The sequence below is a fragment of the Durio zibethinus genome, chromosome 15 (assembly GCF_047325235.1).
Source record: "Durio zibethinus cultivar Kanyao isolate XHJ-2024 chromosome 15, ASM4732523v1, whole genome shotgun sequence".
Lineage (NCBI taxonomy): Eukaryota > Viridiplantae > Streptophyta > Magnoliopsida > Malvales > Malvaceae > Durio > Durio zibethinus.
The window spans coordinates 7,493,845-7,520,331 of NC_143176.1; the positions used below are offsets into that span (position 1 = coordinate 7,493,845).

The window sequence follows — 26,487 nt, forward strand, 5'->3', positions numbered from 1 at the left end:
TCAATCTTTGAATCCCACTGGACTCTTCTGATTGAATTCCCACTTCCAATGGGATTCTTCAGCCTTCAATCTCAGCCCTCCAAAATCAAAATAAAAAAAAAACTAGATAATTAGAAAAGAAAATCAAAAATTAAAAATTAAAAATAATATCAGATAATTCGGGAAAAAGAAGATAGAATTAACAGATGATTAAAAAAAAAATAATAATAACAAATAAAATAAGATAAACCCAAAAATATATTACTCAAAAAAAAAATAATAATAATAATATATAACTGTATAAATAAAATACATATAAATCTAATCTGAATAAAAATAAATAAATAAATAAAGATATACATAATAATAATAATAATAATAATAATAGAATACATAAAATACAAAAGAAGAAAAAAATATACAGGATTGAAATGGGCCTTACCCATTTGGGTCAGGCCCAATTGATCTGGGCCCGGACCCAATTGGGTGTCTACATCTAGGATTTGTATGGAAAATATGGCAAGTTAAATAATCCAGGGCCAAACCTAAAGCTTTGGTGATCTCTGCTCATGTGATTACATTCTTGCCAGGCTGCCTGTTGCCTGCCTTTGTAAATTGATCTCCATGCCATGGGGTTCAAGAATTGGAAAAGAAAGAAAAAATGCCACAAATGAAGCTTGGAATTGACGTTGAGGTCACTGGCTGAAGGAACGGGGGGCAATTCACTTGTACACAATAAAAATGTTTGGTCCATGCTCTGTGCAACCTACTATGCCGCCAAATAGAAGAAATAATGATGGAATATGGGATTGGGTTTTCAGCTTTATGAAATATATTTAAAGACTATCAAACTCTGTAAGCATGCACCATTTCTACTCTGGATTGGTGATTGGTGTTGTATTACAACAAGGCAAAGGGAAGAACACTTGCTATCCCAGCTTGACAGTACAGTTTTCTAATGGCTTTTATTCTTTGATGTTTGATTTTCTGTACATGCTCGAAACTGTCCTGGAAAGCTGTACAGTGGTTTCAATAGGGAAATGTAGGCAGCCACAGCAAAATTCAAGTGCACATTTTGATGGTTAATTTACTTCCCTTGAACCAACTATAAAATTTTGCTTAATTTCGTTCCTGCTAAAATTTTGATTCTGCAGAAGCTCGTCAATGAAGCTCAAGATGGTCTAACAAAAGTGATCGCAGCGGCTATCTTCCTTCTGTTTTCCCCAAAAGAAAGGTGCAAAAGCCTTCACCAAGAACTGTTCTAGATGCACTTGAAGGAGAATCAAATAGCATTAGAAGATGATAGCTCTAGCTTTGGGAACTCAACTATGTCTGGGTCCCCTTCCTCGGTCGCCAAAGTTCAAAGGGCAATCCTGCATAAAGAAATAGATGTCACGTGATACGTGCCTAATCTGGTTGCAATTTAGGCTTAAGTACTGGATTGGTTTTTTTTATAAGTTGGACCATTATTTAATTTTCTTGCATGTAAGGCTTATCGCTTGTTAAGGCCCTAGTTTTAAAGATTGTTTTTAACCATTTGGGAGAGGGTGTGAGACTGCTGGCATTTTCTAGATTTTCGAAATGTAGTTATTAAAGGTAAATCATCATAAAAAGAAGAGCAAGGGATATTTTATCAATCATACTGATATGTGAAATACAGTTAACTTCTCTCTTTCGAATGTCTTATGTTTTCTCTTCTCCGTAACTACCTCTTATTCTTCCTCTAATTTTTTCTTTGTTCTTTATCGGTAACCATCATTTCTATTATTACAGTTTTTATGGGACATAATATTGGTATCAAAGCTTTGGTCTTGGCCATGGACGAGGGGGTGAAGACTAGATTTCGAGATGATCAAATGTTGTTGGGAGAACAGATGGAGCGCTTTGATCGTGCCTTTGAATGACTTCGGGAAGGGATCCAATCTGACATGAAAAGTTTTAACACTAAATTTATTAAGGTGATCGATTGAATGAATGCAATAATCAACGAAGGAAATGATGATGCAAAGGCAGGTGACTTTGAGTTGGACTTGCAAGAAAACAAGCAAAGTGAACCAAACACCTCTGTGGCAGCCTCTGGTAACCTTTCTCTTCTTTTGAGTACACTTCCACAAAAACCAATGTCTAACATGCTAGTATCTCAAATATTTCATGCATCCAAGGTTGAATATACTAGACATCTAATTTATGGTTTGGGGTCTGTTATTGATGGGAATATGTTCGGGTCTATTGAGATTGAAAATAATGGAAACTTGGCCAAACCTATAACTTTTGGGGTTGTTAATGTTTGTGGGAAGCTTGAAAGAAATCATTCAATGATGTTTGAGTGGAGATAGGGTTGTTATTCTATGTGATCCTTATAAGTTTAGACTATTGGTAATGAGCAAGAAGAGTAAAGGGAGACACCAGTTCCGTTCCTTTTGTTCTCAAGGGCTTTAAAGCCAATTGAAATTGTTACTAGTGAACATGCCCTCAAATTGGAGTTTGTTTCTGTTTGGATTGTGATTGTAGGAAGTGGTTATATTGGTCTTGAATTCAATGATATATGCACTGCTTTTGCAATTGAGGTCACTATTATTGAAGCTCTAGATCAACTTATGCCCGGGTCTGATCCAGAAAAAGATAAGTTGGCTTAAGGGTGTTGATCAACCCAAGGGAAATTGACTATCATATTGGAGTATTTGCAACCAAGATCACTCTTTCAAGGAATGGGAAATCAAACATTATTGAGCTTACTAATGCCAAGACTAACGAACCCAAAGGTACTTTGGAGTTAGATGCCGCCTTAATTACAAACTGTAAAGGCTCCATTTACTAATGGTCTTATTAACACAAATGGGTTTCGCTCTTGTTGATGAGAAAATGCGAGTAATCGATGCAAGTGGCAATATGATTGCTCACTTGAACTGCATTGGTGATGCAAATAGGGAAATGATGCTTGCTTATGCAATGAGTGCTAAAGCAACTGATGTATTATACTCGAAATGGGTTATTCTGTCTACAATGGTTACTTGTGTTGTGCACAGCAAGACAGACGAACTAGGACCTACTAGTGCTGAAGCAACTGATGTTGCAAATGCTCTGTTCGAAGATGCTGGAGTGCTGTTCAAGGAAGCCGCTAGTGCTCCTTACAAAAGCAACAATGCAACAGTAAATACATGTGCAACTGTGTTTACAAGAGCAATGGTTACAGCAAGATGTAGGTCAGTTGCTGCAGGAATGAATACAATGAACTTAAGGCATGGTATAATGAGGGCAATTGATGCTGTCGCTACAAAATGGAAAGGCCAAGCACGGGTGAGTAGCTCACCTGAAAAGATAGCTCAGGGTGGAATAATATCAGCTAATGGAGAAAGCAGAATTGGCGAGTTAATTGCTGGAATCAAAGGTTGTGCCATCCAAGTTTCTGGTTTTGGAGGAAACGGGAAAGTGAGTCTACATGGGTTGATTGTCCCCACAGGAGAAGAGTTTATAACTAAAGATCTTGGCATGAATTTTGAAAAGGTGGATCATCTCAACATGCTTGGCATTTGCAAAAAGGTTAATGTCTAAGAGGGTGACATTGTTATTCTTAATGGGGATGGAAACAAGAATAACATTGAAGAAAAATGCCAGCAGAGTAAGACAACCATTGAATTCATTACTTCTAATTATGATAAGGAGAAGTTGCAAGAAAGATTGGCAAAGCTTGCTGGCTGTGTTACTATTCTGAAGATTGGAGAAGCTAATGAAGTGAAAGTTGGTGAGAAAAAGGATAGAGTTGCAGATGCATTAAATGATACAAAGGCAACTGTAAAAGAGGATATTATGCCAAGAGGTGTGTCACTCTTCTGTATGCGTACAAAGAGTTGGACAAGCTACCTATGTCTATCTTTGACCAGAAGATTAGTGTCCAAATTATACCAAAATGCTCTTATGACATTTGTACACACAAATGCTTCACTTGTAGCGGTGGAGAGAGCTGTTGTCATTACTACAAGTGTGACACCATTGATGACAACAACCGAAGCTGGTAAAATTGAATTTCTAAGGATGAGAAGGATGTTCCGGCAATGCCTGACTATATGGGTATTCTATCCTTCCTGGATCCTTGAAGACACGGATCATCTTCAAGGAGGGAGTATTGATACATCTAATCTGGTTGCAACTGTGGCTTAAGTACTGATTGGTTTTTTTATTAGTTGGACCATTATTTCATTTTCTTGCGTGTAAGGCTTATCACGTGTTAAGGCCCTTATTTTAAAGATTTTTCTTAACCATTTAGGAGAGAGTGTAAGAGCTGCTGGCATTTTTTACATTTTCAAAATGTAATTGTTAAAGGTGAATAATCATCATAAAAAGGGGAGCAAAGGTTATTATATCATTCATACTGATATGTGAAATACAATTAACTTCTCTCTGGAATGTTCTATGTTTTCTCTTCTATGTAACTAACTCTTTTTCATCTTCCTCTAATTTCTTCTTTGTTCTTCATCGGTGACCACCATTTCTGTTATAAAAGTTTTTGGGACGCAACATCACCCTACAAATTTATCTCATCGTTCTTTAGTTCGCCAATAAGGAAAAGAAAGGCCAGTTTGCCCAACAAAGAAAAAGGAGCATCCATTGATAAAGTAATTTAGCTCTCAAATGCTACAAATAACTTCCCTCCGGGTGAAAATGACAGCAGTAATATTTACTTTTTAAGTGTTTTAATCATTTGTTTATGAAATCGAGATGTTTGAAATCAAGATTCTTATAAATCCCCTGAATGGTTTTGGGGTATAAGATTATATAGTTGGTCGAGGTGGGTATTCAGAAGTGTTCAGAGGTGATCTTTCTGATGGAAGAGCCATTGCAGTGAAGAGGTTGTCCAAGGACAAGAAGGAGAAATAATTCCTCACAGAATTGGGCATAATTGGACATGTACGCCACCCGAATGCTGCAAACTTGGTTGCTGCATTGAAAATGGACTGTATTTGATTTTCAACTTCTATGAGAAGGGAACTCTGCCATCTGCATTGAATGGTTAGAAGAGCAACTGCGTTTTCTGGATAAACTGCAGAATGACTAATTCGGAAAAGAAATGCTTACTTTGCCAACCATCAAAAAGCCTTGCTTCTTAATTGGGCACATTTCAATTGGGAGACTCCTAAGGAAAAACAAGCGTGTCACTCAACTGGCATTTGAGATACAAGATTGCCCTTGGAGTTGCTAGAGGTCTTCAATATCTGCACAAATGTTGCAAACACTGAATAATACACCGTGACATAGAAGCCTCTAATGTCCTTCTCGGACCGGATTATGAACCACAGGTGAATCAACGGACAAGTTACAGAAATGTTTTGGAAAAGTACAATACATGATCTCTTTTTCTAAATATAACCTTGATTTCATCTCTTTGTAGATCACTGATTTTGGTCTTGTGAAATGGCTTTTTAAGAAATGGACTTACCATGCTGTAATCCCAATAGAGGGAACGTTTGGGTACCTAGCACCGAGTATTTCATGCATGGAATTGTGGATAAGAAAACAGATGTTTTTGCATTTGGGGTTCTTCTCCTGGATATCATTACTGGTCGCCGGCCGGTGGATTCATCAGAGCAAATTTTCTCTTATGGTTATGCACTATGCAGCAGACTTCCAAGCTTTTGAATTGAATATCCTTGGGGAAAATTACATCCACAAGTAGTAAATATAAAAAATTTCCACTTTATGCTATGGGAATTGAGTAAAGAATAATAGAAAAAAAATAGGTAGGAATTTTTTGCAAAGAGACAACTCTGTTTCTATTGTTCCTGCGCATTTGTGATGGGACAACGAGTGAAGACATAAGTTGCTCTAAGCCATATTGCAGAAAAGTTATACCATCCACTTTCTTAGAGAAACCATTTTCATTTATAGGCAAAGCCCATTATGGAATCTGGGAACATCAATGAACTAGCTGACCCGAAACTGAAAGGTAAATATGATGAGGATCAGATGCATAGCTCAGTGGTAACAGCATGCCATTGCGTGAGGCAATTAGCGGTATGGAGACCATCAATGAGCGAGGTACTTAAAATATGGATTTGGTAGGATATTCCAAGTCATTTCATAATTCATAGCAGCAGCCATTTAATGTGATTTAAATGCTTCCACTTCTCAGGTCTCGGAGCTTCTAATGACTGGCCATGACTCTGATCCTGCAAAGAGCTGGAGAACGCCAAAGTTCACCTCTGATGAATTGGATGATTAATCAATGGTTTTTGGATATGAGGTCCCAACAAATATTTCCCTGTAGGTAATATTATGAGTGAACCTACTTCCACAAATTTATTGCAGTTTCAGGAACTGGCATGTAAGAGGGGAAGCTGACTGAATAGCAGATTGAGTTTCTCCTTTGTAACATTCCATACATTTTTTAAATACATGTTAGGGTTCAGTATATATTGATTATCGTGGCATTCCATTTTACAATTGTATTCTGATCTTTTCATTAGAGTTTGACATTTATGGTACAGAAATTTGAATAAGTCCGTATAAATGGGATAATGAAAGAATTGTTACCCTACCACCAAATAATTATTATATCCCCCAAAAAAATTATAGTAAAAATAATTGTAGATGAAATACTCTATTTTTTCCTAAATATATACAAATTAGTCATAATGTGAAGTATCTTGATAACTAAATCAAGTTTACCATTTACATTGCGGGTTATGATCCACCATTTTCTAATGAATGAGAATTTTCGCCTGGAACTTTAATTTGTATGAATGGCTCTCTGGGTTGGGAAATTGTTCTATCTTTATGAATGGCTCTCTGGATTGAGAAATTGTTCTATCTTTTAGAACATAATCCATTCATTTCATATAACTTGAGAGCGGATGGGGATTTCCATTTTATTCTCCGGGGTACTGGACAGCATGGGGATTTGCATTTCAAAAACCATTAATTTTTCTCATCATTGGAATTCGTTGTGCCGACCCAGAGGGAATCAATCACAATTCACAATCCACACCTTAAAACTTCAAGGAAGCTAAATATTGGGCCTGATCTATTAGGGCCTTGCTTTTCTTTTTTCTTTATCTTTTCCTATAGTTATAAACAGCTCCCTGCAGCTTATGGGCCTCTAGCTAAAACCACTGATTATGGGAATATTTATATACAAATCTCAAAAACTTATTTTAGGGTTGTCTTTCCGGCACTACATGGTTCTCAAGATGTTCACAAAAATATATCCTAATGATTAATAATTAAAATTTTATATATAAAGGAGATCATGTCAAAAAAAGATTTTAAGTATTGATATTTACCTCATAGTGATTAGAAGGCTAAAGTTGTTAGAATTGAATTAGAGATAACAATCTACTTCATACTTGACAAATTTCGAATCGATCCGATTTGATTTTGTAAAGTTAATTTTTTTTTTTAAATTAAATTTCATATCAAATCGGATCGCATAATTATAAAATAAAGTTGGGGTCGGATTTTAACAAATTCGATCTCACCTTGATTTGACTCAATATATATATAAATTATTTTTTAATTAATTAATTAATTTTATATTTATGTTTAATTTTATATTTATATTAAAAATAATATTTTATTAATTTTAAGTTAAGTTAAATCGGATACGATTTTATATAATATCAGATTAAATTTGAGTATTATGAATATAAAATCAAATTAAATTTCAGGCAAACAAAATTTCATTTCAACTCAACCCATTGTCATTTTTAAATTGGATCTATCACCCACTGGGGTCATTTTAGAGGAAACCGGATGGCACTTAGCAAACTTTCACTTCTGCCAAATTCTTCATGTATTGAGGTCTAGAAATAAAACTGCACACCAACTTATTAGATATAGCATGCAACTTGTCAATGATGAATTTTGGGTAAAGGATTACCCTGCTGTAATTGTTAATACGATATATGAGATATATGAGGAATGTAACTTGTTTGAGCGATGAATGAATTATTTTTATTTAAAACAAATAAAAAAATATTGAGATTTAAACTTAAATTTATCAAATATAATTTTATAAAAAAAATTATATGAATTAATTGAGTTAAATTATAAATTCAGTAAAACTTGAGATTTTGATTTAAAGATCATGACTTTAAATTGTAAAATGAATCATGAGGGAGAATATTATCCTATATTATGCAACTAAATAACAGCATATAATCCAAAAGAAATAAAATCATGGTCACCAAAAGGTCCAATTGTAGGTGTTGGCCCCGAGTGCAGGAGAGGGGCCTGGGTTGAATGCTGAGTTGATAGGTGATAGTGGATGAACATGGTGTTGGGAGAAGTGGGGGAATTGGACCACACTGACCATGGACAGTGGTGCGCGACAGGACGAGCCCACAAGGATATAGGCGTGGACCGGTGGTGCACGTGAAGGGGACGAGGGGCTGACCCACCACCCCCATGGCTGAGCCTGAGCGCACCTTGATAGCTACGGCAATGCACATGCAAATTCCACATTTTTCACTTCTTACGTCCCCATCTCTCTGTGACAAGCCAATCGATAAAAACAAAAGAAGGCAATTTCTTCACTTGAGAGTCGAGGCAAAGCTTTTCTTTTTTTTTTCAATAATATAAAAAAAAAGACATGAACAGTGACAAGGCTTACAATTCATAGACTTTAATCCACAATAAAAAGCAAAAAACTTAGCTTCATTATCGGTCGTCCATCTTTATATATATATATATATATATATATATATATATATATATTTCAAGGCACTTGCTTTATGAATTTTACAAGTTGTAAATATGCCATAGTTGGAGGTAAGAGCATAACCTTAAAACATGGCCTAATAATTTAATACTTAAGTATAATTAAAATATTTAATATAGTTTTTTTATACAATCAAATGTGTTTTCAGGCTTTATTTAGGTCTAATAGATTTTTTTTTATAAAGTATGTCACAATCTTAGAATAAAAAAAATAATTATATGTGTTAGTATTTAAATTTTAAGTTTGTTAAATGCCATATTTTAAAATAATTATATAAATTAATTGAGTTAAAATTTGAATTTAAATAATATCTTCTTTGATTGATACACTTTGCCATATCAACAACAAAAATCGAACTTTGATTAATGAGAAAAATTAGCTCTTCTGTTTACCGATTGAATTACTCATTTTGTGATTTTTTTTTTGTCATAAGTGGATGTTGTCCTTGTCTTCTTTATGGGTTGTTCTTCAGTTCCATTTATTGTAAAGAAGAGATTGTTAGTTGTCTCCCTTTCACTTTGATCCACAGTTCACATGATGTATGATCATTCTTTTAACCCAATTAGTCATAAAGCTACTTTTTCTTGGTTGTCCCTTTGAGTAAAAAGTCACTTAATAACCACAAAAACATGAACTGATATTATTAAGTTTCAGCTTTCAAAATGTGATTGCAGTCTTTTTTATAAGCTTGCTATTCATTCATGCTTATCAAGAGAAGGTTTTTTTTTTTTTCCAGGGGCTTCATAGAACATATCGACAAGGATGATTAAGTAGAAGATCTAGGATACTTTCCATTTTCATCTTTAAAAATAAACAAGAAGAAGAAGAAGAAGAAGAGAAGATACTTGTATTTAATCAAAATGGGATTTTCATGATTTTACCAGTTGAGAATTGATGACATTTTCTTGATTATTAGACAAACCTAACAAAATTAAAATAAAAATTAAACTAGATTCATATACGATGAGATTCGAACTTAAAAACCTAAGACTTTTGATATATTTTCATTATTATTGAGACAATGACTCATTGACATAGATTTACATTGCTCTAGAACATTTTAATGCTGTTGGTTGCAATTTCAATTTTTTTGACAATAGCATACATCTCTATGCCCTAGCTGTACCCACCCTCTGCAAATTATAGAACACCTTACCGGTCACTCTGTTGGAAAACATGCTATATTAATTTGTTAGGACATTTGATAGTCAAAAGAATATAATGATTTTTTTTCCTCTTTGAAGCTTTTTTAAATAATTAGAAGTATTTTTGTTATTTATGTTAACATTCGATGGTCAAAGGAGTATGATGTTTTTTTTCTTCTTCGAAACTTTCAACAGATAATTAAAGATATTTTTATCATTTATACTTACTTAACATGTTAAGTTTATCTAACATGTTCAATGTTATATCAATTTAATATTATCTCTATTATCTCCTGATGACCTTCTATAATTTACCTCAGGCACCAGAAGTTCATTCTACTCCAGTCCTCTATCAAAATTTTGTGACAATCTTAATTATATAAAAAAAAATCTATTGTTTTGAGATAGGGGCACAGTGCAATGAAAAGCACCCTTATTGTTCAGCGGCTCATCCAAACATACCCTTTTGTACATTTTACTGCAATTATTTTTATTATAATTTTATAATTATTCAATCATAATAAAAAATAATGTAATAATACATCAATAAACTCTATAAAATTTTAATGAATTTTATATAATTTTAAAATTTAATTAATTAATTAATTATAATACAATAATGATAAGTGATATATTTTTGAAAATGACATTACTGCAACAACAATCTATCCTCTTCCCTTCTCTCTCTAAGTGCCGAACTTTTCTAAAAAATTGGCATTGCCTCTGGCAATCCGAAGCAGTCAACTTGGTTAAATTGCACAATATATATATATATATATATATATATATTGTTTTGGCAGAAAGATTGAGCGAAATTACAACATAGCTGGCGTCTCCTGTTGATACATTAGGGAGTTGCATGTTGCTTTCAGAAGATCTAAGTTTAGCAACTTGAACATGAACATGGTCCCAACAAAATAGCAGCCACTAGTTATCCTGCCTAATAGCCATTTCGGATAGGCACAGAAATTAGTAGGAAAAAAAAAAAATCTTTGGCAAAAGAAGTGGCCTGTCTGATTAGTCGGGCAGGCCAACACCAGGCCAACACACAGCAGCAGATGCGTGGGAATGCATGGAAACTCAAGAGGACAGCTTTGCGCAGGTTCGGAAATTGGAAGAATTTGGCAAATATTAATTTTAAAATTTTGTCATTATATTTTTAATTTTATTAATATTTTTAAAAATAACGAAATTAGAAGAATATTTGAATAATGAAAGTGACAAATTTGGTTGATTCAAGTCAATTTCATTAATTTTTTGTCAAAAAATAACAAGAAATTAAAAATATAATAACAAAATTTTAAAAATCAAAATGTAAAATGATAAAATTTAACATTAAATCATTATATAGTTACAAATTTAGTTTTAATTCAAACATATCTATGAACACTCTTGGTCAATCTCCACCAATATCAAAACAAATAATATTTTCACTGAATCCAAAAATATTTCAAAAAAAATCTCTTATAAAAATTTTTGAGATTTAAGTTAAATTCTCAAAAATATTGTATGAAAATTTTTTTAACTGTTACATTATAGCTAAATTTGCTTCAAAAATGGAAATATAGTTGTGGTATATTTATTTCAAAATAAAAATATATAAATTTGTATTTTATCCCTAAAATATTTTGTTGGAAGTTGTTTTGAAATTAAAAAATAATTTAAAAATACACTTTTACCTACATACTTTTAAAATTTGAACAAAATTTAGTATTATACATTTAAGTTTTGATAAAAATATTATGATTTGGCATTATATTTAGTAAAAAATGTCATAATAAAAAAGAAAAAGAAAAAAATAGAAATTTCATATTTTAGCTTCATAATTATTTTTTGTTTGGCATGTCATTTTAATTTTTTTTCTTAATTATAGAATATTTCCAATTATTACATTTTAATCAAATTAATTTCAAAATTAGAAGTATAATGATAAATTTATTTCAAAATTTATAAGACGTACCCTTTAAGATATATTTAAGAAATTTAAAAAAACAAAACATGTGACACTATAATAATATTCTTATATAATTAAAATTTTATATTAATGTGTATCAAATTCATCATAACTAAAAAAAAAAAAAAATTTGGTCAATACGTTTAGTTGGATATCCAAGACCATGCTTATTGAGAAAGTGAATTGATCCATTCAACCTTTTGAAAATAAATATATACTTTCTCTTTTCGAATTGATTGGCAATTAATTTTAAGTTGTTATTAGATTAAACTGAATGTTCATTTTAATATTTTAAAATTAATATATTTCAAAGTAATGTTTACTTTTCAATATTGCCCTTCCATGAAAGATAAATTAATATATTCGTCTCAAAGTTAAAATATAACTATATTTAAAAGATAAGCTTAATATATTTATATTTAATTAGATTAGAATATAAGTTAATTTAAAATTAATTTGATAGTAATTAAAAATTTAAAACGAATTAAATCTCAAAAGCTAATTTATAATAACTAATTAAATTTAATAATTTTTACATGAACACTTGGTTCAATGATTGATGTATGTATTTCTCATTCAAAAATCAAATTCTAAAACTTTCCCTAAAATAAATAAAAAAAGCTAAATCCAATAATTTTACAGGTAAAGAAAGTCTTGGATTAATAAAAAGAAAATATAAAAAATAATAAAAAAATAAAATAAAAGATAGAGAAATAAATATAGATAAATTGATTATATATAAATTAAAAAGAAATAATGTTTTAAAGTTATAAATTTGTTTTATTTGCTTCTATTTTAATGAGTTAAAAATAATGAGTTATGTATTAAGTTAAGAAAATTTAAATGGAAAAATTAATTTAACTAAATTTAAAATTCTAAACAATATCGCTAGTCATAACAATCAACATTCAACCCTCTTTTTTCTTCCAAAAAAAAAATCAACCCTCTTTTTTTTTTTCATTCTGCCTTATGGGTTGTTGAAAGATCAGTGAAGTTTCCTTCTTTCTTTTGTTAAAAACAAATTTTTTTTTGCTGTATCAGGGTGAGCAGATGCCAGCTTCTTTCTTTGCAAACCCTAAAAAAAAAAAAAAAAAAAGCAAAGATGGTTGGGGTCAAAGTTCACAATGGCATATTTTCTTTTCTAGGAAAGCTGAGGCTGTCACAAGTCACAACCATGACAAGAGCTCATCAACACCGTTCAGCTAGAGAAACTTCCAGAAAAAAAGTGAAAGACTTTTTTTTTCTAAGGCAGCCCATGTCTTGTTGCATGATTTTGAGTTCAGAATCTCCATGGCATCACATTCCACTACTAGTATTTTACAATTTTTTTTGTTACATTAAGATGATAAAACTTTAATATAAGTAAAAAAAAAAAAAGTCTAATTCAAAATGAGTCTTTTAATATCTCTTTAAACGTTTTTAATCGTTAGATTAAAAGTTTGAGGACTAATATTTTACAATTAAACTTTACTGGATGATATTAAAGGAAAAAGGTTTTTTGGACCAATGGAGGTTATGAATTAGATTCATGCTTGATTTTCAATACATAAACGAATCTTGTATAAATGAATTTTATTATATTTATAATTTATTTGTTTAATTAATAAAGTTAAAATATTATTCATTATTCTTTTGTTAATTTTAATAAATAAATAAATAATAAATCTGTTAATATATTATTTGTTAAATATTCTTGTTCTTTTATATTTTCGAAGATAAATTGAACTTATAAAATTTTATTATATTAATAATATATTCATTTAATTAATAAATTTTATAATATTATTTATGATTCTTTATTAAATTTAATAAAAGAAAAACAAGCAAAGATCAAATTTGCTTTAAGGTTCTGTTTGTTTACCCTCCTGCTGTTGAAAACGAAGGAGAAAAATGAAATAGAAAGGAGAAAAATCCAAGTAAAACTTTACTACCAGAAAACAGAGTCACAGAAGTAGCCCTCCGAAGGAAAAAAGTGAAAGGGCTTTTTTTCAAAGTTGCAGGAAAATTTTTCATCTTAGCTTTAGTTGAAACTTAACATCTTCTTGCAGCTTTCCATACCGATCCTGCAAATCAAAGGCTAACAACAACTCCACCGACACACTATTTTTATATCATGAGTCCATGATTAAAAACTAAACATCTGTTTTTCATTGATTTCAATGGCCGTAGGGGCCTCTTCTACTTGCTGGATAAAAATATTACAGGATCATAGCTAAAGCAGATTCATTCAACAACCCTCAAAAGGATGGGACGACACCGTACTGGGTGTCGGACATGAAAGCTGCAGCTGTAGCAGCGGAAGGCGAGTTATACATGTGGTCAACTTCGTTGTCGGTTTCGGTTCTTTTGGCGAAACGGCCTTTGATTCTTGGCCTTGACTCAGCATAGGCCTTTCGTGAAGCATAGCGGATTGTTTTCTCGAATTTTCTGTTCTTTCTCTTCTCTCTGTACCTTAAAACTCTAGCCTCTCGATCGATTCCGCCTACTTGGGGTGCTTGGTTGTTGATCGTAGTTGCCAAGATGGGTACGCTTGGATCAGTCATGGTTCGTCCGAAAGGGTAAGAGATATCGGATAGGGAATTTCCGTCTGGAACTACTCCAACCTCAAGTGACGATGATGAAACCTGAAAGTTTTATTCATTTTGTACCAAGAATCAGTTTATAGAAGTTCATTTCAAAAGAATTTTTTTTTTTCTTCTAAAAATTGCTAAAAGAAGTTTGAATTGTGAAGGGGAAGGAAATTTTCTTTTATAAAAAGTAAGAGAAGATCAAAAGAAAATACCCAAATTCTTTTTTTTTAGAAATTGAGAGGTTATGTAATTGAAGAAAGTGGATTGCAATATTTACACTATGGCTGAGAGACTGGCTCTGGTAGTTGAAAGTAGGGAGCTTGGATCGACAGAAGTCAATATCGAAACAATGAAAATTGTTGATCACTGGAATTGTTGCTGGTTTCGTCTGAACTGGAACTACGCTATCCATAGCTGCGTTATGATGCTGTTGAAACGAATTCTGGAACTCCAAATCAATGAACGGATCCATTTCGGAGAAGAACAAATCCCCTGTTTTGACTTGGTTAGTTTCCATGGTAAGTTTGGAACTGATGTTAGGATTGGGCAACAACCAAGAACCCAGCTCTACATCTTCTTGCGGACAATTAGTACCATCATGATCCGTCGGCACAAGAAAGCTGAAAGGAGAAGATTTGACAATCGAATCAGCAGAGTCAAAGAAAGGCTCGACAGGGACGCGCTCATGGCGACGAGCCAGAGGATTAGCAGAGTGGATATCTGCATCGCATGTGACGCAAAGAGCTGCCGCGTCGGCCCTGCAAGTGACAGCAGCAGGGGCCTGCTCGCACACCTCGCATATCCACACCCTCCCATGTGGAGAAGAGACGAGTTTGTTATTACCAGAGTGGATCCTGGAATCACAATCCAGGCACATAAAAGCTGAATCAACACGACAAAAAATAGCCGCTGCAGCTGATTTACAAGTGTCGCATGTCTTTGCTGGCATGCCCCAGCCTCCTGTAATACCCTTGACGCCGCCTATCTCAATTCCCATCCTCACAAATCACAGCAATTGATTTTTCTTTTCCCTCTTCCAGTTCCTGTCTGACAGGACTTGCTCTCTTTTGTTTTTATGGTTTTGGGGGATCTTTGGACTTAACGTGGAGTATCGCAATGGATTGTTCTTGATTTGGTTTTAGGGGTGCGTTTGGCAGCCTATCTATCTAGTTACAAGAAAGTGGGGAAATCTGGGTTCTGGCGAATGAGAGAATGACACTTGGATTGATATACACCATGAAAAATTATTGTTTTAGGACAATAATATTTGTAGGATTTTATTTTAATAATGCTTGGGTGAAGTATCTGCCATGTATTCGTGCCGACGTGGGCTCCAATGGGAGAAGAGGAGGTCGAAGGGAAAGATGAAGTGACGGCGACTTTCATCAATCGTCTCCCGAGGCGACCATGAAAGGGGCGCAGCAATCAAATCAAATTTGGCTGCGGTTTATCCCAACGGTTCGGCCTCTCCAAAGTCCAATCGTTCAATCCTTATCTGTTTTTATAATTTTTCTTTTACAATTTACTTTAATTTTTTAGGCTTAATTTAATTAATTTAGTATTTATAATTTTGTCAAATATATTACACATAGAATTATAAAACATATAATTAAAATTAATAAAGTGCATATCAATCAAAATTTTGTAATAGTATGTAAAATTTAATCATGTGTAAAATATATGAATTTATTAATTTTGATATTAATATAAAAACATAAAGTTTAATTCTTTTTTATTTATCAAATATTCACTTAATAAAAAAATTTTAATAAAATGAGAATTTTTATTCATAAATTACTTAAATTTGATTAATATCTATAATAAAAAATATTGTAAATGATAGCTTAGAATTATAATTAATATAAATATATGTTTTGGTCAATAAAAAATCTCACCAAAATTCGTGTGTGTATTATAGATTAATGCATCTTAAATTCACATTCCTTCTCGTTATGGACAAAATCATAATGCCTTAATTTTTTTTTTGTTTATTACTTTTTAATATGCACCAATTATTAGTGTTCATATATATGTAATATTCAACCATTAAAGCGTAGTAACAGATAACAAAAAAAAAAAAAAAACGGAATCCAATAGTAATTGTAAAATGATCCACCACCACAGAACTATTATTTCATTTTTTTTACCCTATTTTATAATGTTGAATAAATTAAAGCTGATTTTTTTGCAAATTTTAATTCGTGATTATATATTTATTTTTTCCAAAATAAGATGTTATTAATTATGATATCAAAATAAAAATTACTTTTTCTTTTATGATAATTTTCTTTTTAATTATCATTAAATTTTAATCTTTTACATGATATCCCTTACCAAAACTAATTATATATCAAATTATTTCGAGATTTAATCCAATTAATTCATATAATAATTAATTAATTAAACATTATTTAGAATATCCCATTGTGAATTTCTTACTATGTCTTTTGCATCATTCCAAAAATTGCAAGGATAAATAGTGGTTGAATTTAAAAGTTTTACAAATGGGACTCTCATGCACTGCATATTTTCATTTTTAGGCAAATTATATGACCACTACATAAATATATATAATTAGTTCAATGGATCAATTGCAAACTTCTAAGGTAGGAATTGATAAAGTTTTTATATTTCATAAATAGTGCATAAAACAATTACTATTTGAATTGAAACTATTATTTACTCTATAAAAAAGCTTAAAAAGGAAATCAATTATTTTATAATTTTATTATTTATAGGTGAATGCAATTAATATATTTTTTTGACAGAGATTAAGAAATTTAATTATTATTGTTAAAATGGTATTATCCAGCACCTGTATAATTATGAATTTTTTACGATTTTATATTCAAGTAGGACACTTCTTTTTATATCTAATTAGTTTTAGATTGAATACTTAAGATGGTATTAGAGCTTAAGTTTTATTATGTGATTCCTGCCTTATGCTTCTGATTTTGTCACATCTTAGTTATACTTACATATGATGAAGATGTATTAAAGTAGTATTATCTTCTATCCATTAAACTTAGTTTTTTTTTTTTATATATATATATATTCAAATTGATCATCTTATTTATAATCAATTAATTTTAAATCGAATGCTTAATATTTTTAATTAAAAAACTTATAATATATCTTTTGATATGTCTGAGTCCCTATATTTGGGGTTTTTTAAAGAAAAAAGAGAGTTAATTTGGATGGAGTTTTATGTATTACAATAAATATGATTTTCAGAAATTACGAGGCTTCTGAAAATTATATCTATTGTAATACATAAAACTCCATCCAAATTAATTCTCCTTTTTCTAGGAAGAACTGGTTTTAACACATAATATTGGTTTTTTTTAATGTAAAATTACATTTCATTAATCAAATAGTTGATTACAATCTAAATTAATAACTGACAAAATGAACTCAGGTCATTCTTCTACCCAGAAAAGATCATGGTCCAAACTTTCTCCATATTTAGCAAGAATATAAGCTGCTTGGCTGCCAATTTTGTAAAAATTGGTGCCGAAAATAAATTATTTTGAAAATTACCTGCATGCCAACTTTCTTATTAGCCGCAAGAATAGACCAAAATTTGGGTTGGATGATCCCATTAGTCTCAATTAAATTTCAAATTGTAAACTCTAAGTTCCCCATATAGTTGAAAAATAATATCCTTGGATGGGAAGAATGGCCACGTTTTTCGTTTCGACTGAGTAGACTTTTAAAATTAGGTTTTGGGTCCCCACCTTGGTAATTAAACTACCCTTATAATTAAATTTAATTGTGTAATATGTCTTCTTCTTATTATTATTATTATTATTATTATTATTATTATTATTATATATATAAATCTGTCAATAGCATATGCATGTATTATTAATAGAATACGAAATTCTTAATTTTAAAATTAAAAATTTAATAATTTTAAATATATAAAAAAAAAAAACTACAAGGTACTATGTTTTTAAGATAATAGCACTTAGTTACTCAAATTTTATGGAGCTAATTAGAGGACATTTAGTTTGTGAAATCTTGGATTTCGAAAGAAAGTATGATATCCAGGAAAGTTCGATATTTAGTATTTTGTTTGATTTTTAGTGTATCTCGTATTCAGAATCATTCATTTGGTTGAAAAAAATCTCAATTTATTAATTCATGTATATTTACCATAATCTCCTTGACAAATTGTAGGCAAACTTTCATTTTGTTTTAATAACAAATTCCCAAATGATAAATGAAGCCTTTAGAAAGAAAAGAAAACAAAAATTTTAAATTTTTTAAAATTAAATAAACGCATTTACGAATTAGACATAATGGTGTATTTGCCTAAATAAAAAATACAAAAAATTTCGTTTAAGTTGTTTGGAATAGATAACTGCTTTATTTGATCTGATTTTATAATTGAAATACCTCTCAATTATGGCATTTAAAACATCTGAACACCTTAAATAAGTACCTTTTTAAATTGATAAAATCTCTTAATTACGATGTTTGGAATATATGAATGCCTTAATTGATACATCGACATTATTATTTGAAAAAACTCAACATTTATGGCATTTGTTTAATATGAACACCTTAATTGCTTTTGTTTTTTATTTTTTGAAAAGTCCTTAATTATGGCGTTTGTTTAATATAAATGCCTTAATTGGTTTTTTTTTCTCAATTAAGGTATTTGTCTAATATCAACACCTTAATTGAGATTGTTCAATTAATCCAGGAAGACTTTTACGTTTGTCCAATGTAAACACCTTAATTGATTTTTTTCTTTCAATTAAGGCATTTGTTTAGGATGAACACCTTAATTGAGATTGTTCAATGAATCCAGGATAACTTCTCAATTAAGGTGTTTGGTAAATTTAAATGCCTTAATTGATAATATTTTGAATCAATTAAGGCATTTCCTCTACATAAACATCTTAATTGAGTAATTTTAAAACTATAAACCTATTCACTTTCATTCTTTAACCTTGAAAAACTAAACAGCTAAAACCCTTCAAACGATAAAGGAACCATTCGTGTATTTTGCAAACCATAAACCCATTCACTTTCCATTTTTTGTTTCTTCATCTCCCTCATCGTCACCAATCGTGTTACTATCACTCTTGTTGCACATTGTCTAACTCTAGTATGTGTGAATTTTTTCTTTTATTTTTCTCTTTTATTTGTAAATGGATGCCTTTCTTTTTTTTTTTCTTAATATATAGTTATATATATATATATATATCTACCACTGTCACCACTATAACACACCCTCCCTACACTACATGCATGTTTTCTTTTTTTGGTTGTATGGTTGGCTATTTTTGGTTTGTCGATTGGTTGGATTTTTGTTTTATACATGGTTTCATTGATGTATGATTTCATAATTTTCATTGATGTATTTCATTGATATGTGCATGGTTTGCCGATTGCTTTTGTTCCATGTATTGCATATTGGTGTATTACATGTGTATTTCTTTATTGGATATTAGTTATATTTACTATATGGATATGTAGAGAGAAAGCTTGGTGTATTGTATTATGGTTAGTTTCTTAAATTTTTTATAATTTTGATCAAAATCATAGGTAGTATGGCTTTAGAAGAACATTTATCTCCCTTTATAAAATATGAAAAAGACACACTCGCTTTAAAAAATATCAAGGGGACATGGTAAATCATTTAAAGTGAGTGGCACAAAAATTCGTGTGGAGTTTAATAAAAAAAGACAACCTGTGTTAAATGAAGGTACAAAGTTGGCTAGCCATATTGGAATTGTTGTTCGACAGAGTATGTCCATTTCTTACTCTAGTTGGAGGATGGTTCAATATGATAAAAAGGATAGTATATGGGATTCAGTTATGGTAAGTTTAATTAATGAAATCCAAAGTAATTTATTACTTTGTTAAGTTAACTTAATTTAATCTTCTTTATAGGAACTGTTTGATGTCCCATTCGAGTATAAGAAGTTTATATGGCAATATGCTAGGAAAATATTCAGAGACTTTAAGAGCAGATTGACAATCAAATATATTTTATTGTTCGTCGATAATTTTGAATTGTTGTTTGATCCTCCAACGATATTTGCATATGTTATCAGTTATGTAGAGTGGTTGCAGTTTGTTTGATATCATTTATCAGATGAATTCTCAATATACATACCCAGCTTCTTAAGTTTTTATAATATATTGTTTAATATAATTATATGTTTATATGTCATTGATTTTTGGTTTTTGTTTCAAAAAATCAAATAACAAAAGAATATATAGGCCCAACAAATGTATCACCATTGAACATTGAAAAATGGTTATGCAAATGTCAAGCTTGATCTTATAAGTATTAAAATACTTTTATTATACTCATAGATGAATATTTATGAACTTCATTAAATGAAAATGTGAAAACCCATATTGATTAATGGTTTTAGGAAACATCTAACTCGGGTATTAAAATTTTAGATGGGATGTTGGGAAAAAAGGACATATGTGCAAAGATGGATCATATGGGAATGAAGCAACTGAAAAAATGATAAAAGATTATAAGTTAATTTCATTTTTATATCACGTATGCTCAGTATGCTTTTATGCATGACTAAATATTATATTTAGTTAGGTACTGACCATCATATTGTATTTCAAGATGAATTTATTTCGAGATATAAATCCAGTGACTTACGAACCGTTTATGGTAAAGATCTTTTATTATTAATTATCAAAAGATAGACATAGTCGAGTTTGTGGGATTGGGAGATTTGTCTCACCATCATAGTTCTTCAAGAATCAATCGAAACCCCATGCAATGAAGAATGCTGAATATAAAGCAATAATTGAGTAGCAACAACAAATACTTGATGAGTGAGAGCAACATCTTAATGAGCAATAATAACGACTCACAACATTTGAGGCAATATTGGTAGCAATGCAACTTAATGTGCCTTAAGGTTAGTTTGTTACCAATATCCAGCAGAAAAATGAATTCGTGAATCAAGTCTTACAACAAACCCAATCTCCGATAATCATCATTATTTTTTTTTGTTTATTGATTTAAAATTTAATATTAGTTTTATTATTTATTTTTTAAATGGGTTTGAGGATTTATATTTGTTATTCTTTTGTAATAGGATGTTCTGACTCAGATGATGACACCTATATAGTTTGCCATGAATGCGTTAACCACTTATGTGCATGATCGTTTATTAAGAGGAAACTGTACTCTCATTGAGGTTGAGTATGAATTATTTGATTATCCTTCAAGGTTGTACATAAGGCAATCAGAGATTGAGACATTTTATACCATGGATGAGATATTGGCTTCTGATATTATTGCACATATGAGGTTAGCTTAACATTTAATTTAAATATATTCTTTCTATTTGTTTGCCTATATTATATAGTATTACTAAATGATATTATTGATTGTCATCATGCAACTTTCTGTATAAAGGGATCAAAGAGAGACAAGTGACCAATAGATACATATTCATTGATTTAAATTTGATTAGTCATTTATCTGGCACTCTCACTACTTGTGCTCATCATATGGGTCAATGATTGCAAAAATTATCTAAATATTATTTGGTGCCTTATAATTTTAGATAAGTTTTATTCATAATAATAATTGGATCATTTATGATATTTAATACAATCTGTATAAGTGTATGTCGAATTTATATTTTTTCATGTAATAAATTTTAACATAATATCATGCATATTAGTTTGCAGAGGTTATTGACAGCTTGTTGTAATTGAGATTAATACGTGGATTCTTTACTTATTGAACTCCGGACAACCATTTGAGATGCCCATACCCGATCTTGCCAATTTAATAATAAGGTATTACATTTTACGTATATGTGATAACTTAATTAAAATATGTTGTGCAATTACTAGTATTTATGTTTACTATAGTTTTTGTGTTCAATTCAGGGAATTGACTATAGTTCATAAAAATAGAGAGTTCAAATGGGTAACATTACCAATAAGTGCAACACATATTCTTTTATACTGAGTTTGTTTAAAAAAATATTTAGCAACACAATCAATTTTATTTTTAGGTTCTTTATCAACCATGAGCCATCGAATGTAGATATTATATCATTCGTTTTATGAGAAACATTGTTATGTATAATCTTATGAGCACACCATTCAAGGTTAATATAAATACCATATAATAAGTAATATCTTACAATTAAACTTATATAATATTGTGCAAGTTGATTAACATTGACTTTATATATTTTGTTAATAGTGGGCATAAAAGGAATGTAAAGAATGGTATGATTACATATCCACCTTTGCAAATTAGGGATTGAGGACAACCAAACTGGTTGATAATATATACAAACGTTTTAAATTTTTTTTGTATAAGCACTATGATTGTGTGGTTGTTAATTTTTATAAGTTTATATTTATTTAAATTAATACCAATCCCCAGTTGTTTCATTTAAACACTGTGACGACCAATTTCTGATATCATTCACATAAGTATGGTTTTTATTCTAAAAATACAAATATGAAATTAGTCTTATATATAGTATTAAATATTAGATTTTAATATAAAGAAATGAATTTATAACATAAAACTCTATTTGCATTAAAAAAGCTTCTTCTTACCTTAATTAAATGAAAATGTTTAAAACATAGTATATGAATCTTTATACAAAATGTAGTGCATTCTACATGTGTTAAGGAAAAAGAAAGTTAAAGGATGAGCAATAGTTATTACATTTGTTTAACTGTTTTCTAATATAGTCCTTTCTAAAAACAAGTGGTAGAGTAAAGAAAAACTCAACTTTGTGATTTTTTTCAACATATACTCCCAGTAGCGATCATATCATTAGGCAAGAAATCATGTTGCATTATTTCATTGAAAAGTGACATTCTTCTATCACTACTCTTAATTTTTTTTATTGAATAAAGATGAAATACCCTTCGTCACATTCATAACCCTATCATATAAAGCTTCAAGTTTGCTTGTATGATCAATCAATTCAGCAATTGATTTGTTTTTATTCCTAGAACGCTTCTTGCCTAACAATGTCTTAGTGTTGCTTGAAGCAGCTGAACCAATTTCTTCTTCTTCATCTTTTCTCTCTTTATGTTTTTTAATATGGATATCAAACTTTAGAGAAAAGTAAGCATCTTCAATAGCATTCATTGATTCAACTGCATATGCTGCTATTTCAGTTTTTTGATTGATTGCTCTAATGGATCCAAAAATCACTTTAAAATCATCCAAAAAAGGAAAAGTTTATTCCTTAACCCTTTAGCATGTGGATGAGTTCACACAAAAATTAAGCAAATACGATTAAAAAAAAGAATAAAAACATAAATAAGGTAAGCAATAGTTTAATCTTAAAAAACTTACCCGAACCCAGTTATCAAAATTTTTTTTTTCAGTTGTGATATATTTGTCTCAATCATTCCATCCAAATCCACAAGTATTTTTCATATCACAAATTGTATGATATTGTCTTTTAAGTAGATTAATCTTTAACTCGATGTGGAGGATGGTTGTAAGTTGGGAAATAAGAATAAGTTGCTCTAGCATTCATTCAAGATAACCTAGATATCCAATGCAGAATGTCCTATTATCCGCTCTCCATCTGAAATTATTTGCCAAAAATATAGGCATTAAACCAAATAGAAATCCTTCTTCCTTGCCTAAGAATGATTATCTAACCTCAAACTTTATATTCTTCTTCTAGGTAGGCTTCATACGAATTTAGAAAGATTGGCACGAGATAAAAACATGTTGAATTCCTAATCACATGGTTATACATCATACAACAATGTTAATATAGTAAGTCAAAAATCCAACAAAGGAATGAATTAAACAAATAGACATGAAAAGAAAATAAAGATTATTGAAAATAAGTGTAATATACATTAGACATTCAAGAAAAAAAGAAATATAAGATAAACATATATTCAACAATGATATAAACTAAATTTTACACTCAACCATATGGTACATAAACTAATTAAATTGAGCAAATATTAAAGCATACAAAAATTTTTTATAATGTCCTTATCCATTGGATTGCAACTAATTGGTAAACATCTTATAGCTAGATTGTCTATAAACTGAATCTAAGAATTAAATGGCTTAACATGCATAATCAAATATTGATGTTCGAATCCATCTGGTTGGCTAATACTTCTTTCAGCAACATCACCTTTAATAAGGTCAATTACCATCTCAAACTTAATAAAATTATGAAGAAAACAACAAGTAAAAATGATTCTACATTGTGTCTTTATTGAATAAAATGACTTCTCCCTTAAAATTGCCCATTTAACTTTCAATATACTAAAACATTTCTCAATACAATTTCTTGCTTAAGAGTATTTTACATTAAAGTATTTCTATAGGGTCGTCGATTGGAGTTTTGTCTTCCAATCACTAAGATGGTATCTTTAATCTCTATAAAGTTCCAAGAAAACCTTTTCTATTTGTGTGTTTGGCATTACACAAATAATAATTACCTATTACAGTGGAATAATATTAATACACAAAAAAATGTGTTTAGTTATAAATCCTAAACCAACATAATAAAGCTAATACCTTATGGGATCCTCAACCCATTCCTACGTGTAGTGGCATTTCTTAGCACTTTACTATCTACTACAGAACCTTCCTATACTTGTAAAATATATATAAATTGCATATCTAGGGTGCAACCACCAAGGAACTTGATAACAATTTCATTTTTTCTAGTCCTTTATCTAGGCTTATCAACTAGGTCTACAATGACCTTAATGTATATCCCATTTAAGGCACCTAAACAACTTTTAAACTATTTTCATCTATTATTTGTTAAATTATTTGATATCATTTCGAATTTTCTAAACAACAACGTATATTGTCTTAAAAAAAAAATTCAATACAAAATAAAATTGTTTACTAATCGTCTCTCCAGATCTAGCTACTTGACGTTTCATAGCCCTATTTTTCGTATGATTGGCAATGATTTGGAGGAAGCTAATAACCAATTCTTCTATTGACATATGTTTAGATGCCTGTAATCCCTATTTTATTTGAAGTAAATGACATAATTTTGTAAAAGCTCTCTTATCCATTTTAATATTATCTACACAATATCTATCGTTCTAAAAAATCATTGCATTTAAATTTAACTTTTTAATATGTAGCCTATCATAAGATGTTCCACCATAAGATAGTTTACGTCCTTTTCTGTAGTTCATATCAAATAAATTCATAGCAACAAAATATAACATATGCAACAAAGTCTATATCTAGTTCAAATGCATCATAAACAATATAACCAATTGCATCTTCATTCTTTGTGATAAACAAGTCATAACTGTTTAGAAGACAGAATCTCATTAAAGTTGAAAACATAATTGGAAAGCAAATCTTTGCTTATAGTACATGGAATCTATCAAACATAAAAAAAAAAAAAAATATGAATCATCAACAAAATATTTGTAGATGAAGGAGCTAAAACTAAAAAGAATAACACATTTGATATATCAATATAATTTCAATCCAGATCTAAATGACATCTAAAAAGATGAAAAAAAAAAAGAGAAAAGGCTGGAATGCAACAAATAACACAAAATAGATAATTAGGTATTAAATAGTATATACATTGTTTATTAAAAAAAATGTAGATAAATTTAACAAGATGAAGATTAAATGACGGATGTTGAAGCTAAAGTTAGTTCAAACAAAAAAATACTTGCTTTGAGCTCTGATATGTTGAAATAAAAATTAGAAAAGTGTGTTTGGTTATTGAAATATGATAAAAATGTCTATTAAGGTGTTTCATATATAGAAACACCTTATTTGATGTATTAAATATAGGTTCTTTTGAATTTGATTAGGCATTACAGCATTCATCATGTCAGAATATAGTGTTTGAAAGGGAGAACAAAATTTTAATATGTGACAATTATGACATTTTAATGAAGAAATGCCTTAATTGATAAGGAAAGTTAAATTTTAATATGCAGCAATTACGGTGTTTCAAGAAAGAAACGCCCTAATTGATAATCAATTAAGGCATTTTTTCAATGAAATGCCCTAATAGCCATTTGAAGCTTTATCAAACTGTGATTGATAATCAATCATGTCAGAACACGAACTTCAAAAGGAAAAACAAAATCTTAATCTGTGACAATTACAACGTT

At 30.2% G+C, this 26,487-nt stretch overlaps 1 protein-coding gene and 1 pseudogene across 1 annotated transcript; one reads left to right on the top strand and one right to left on the bottom strand.

Moving 5' to 3' along the window:
- The first annotated feature begins 1,607 nt into the window (after positions 1–1,607).
- Positions 1,608–4,887, top strand: LOC111301961 (chaperonin CPN60-2, mitochondrial pseudogene; annotated as a pseudogene).
- Positions 4,888–13,916: 9,029 nt separating this feature from the next.
- On the bottom strand, positions 13,917–15,495 carry LOC111302345 (zinc finger protein CONSTANS-LIKE 5-like). The gene is made up of 2 exons (XM_022898271.2): positions 14,639–15,495; positions 13,917–14,415 (listed from the first exon to the last, which is right to left on the bottom strand). Exons 1-2 carry the CDS (start codon positions 15,356–15,358, stop codon positions 14,029–14,031), a joined length of 1,107 nt encoding a protein of 368 aa, XP_022754006.1. The 5' UTR covers positions 15,359–15,495; the 3' UTR covers positions 13,917–14,028.
- Between the last annotated feature and the right edge of the window lie 10,992 nt (positions 15,496–26,487).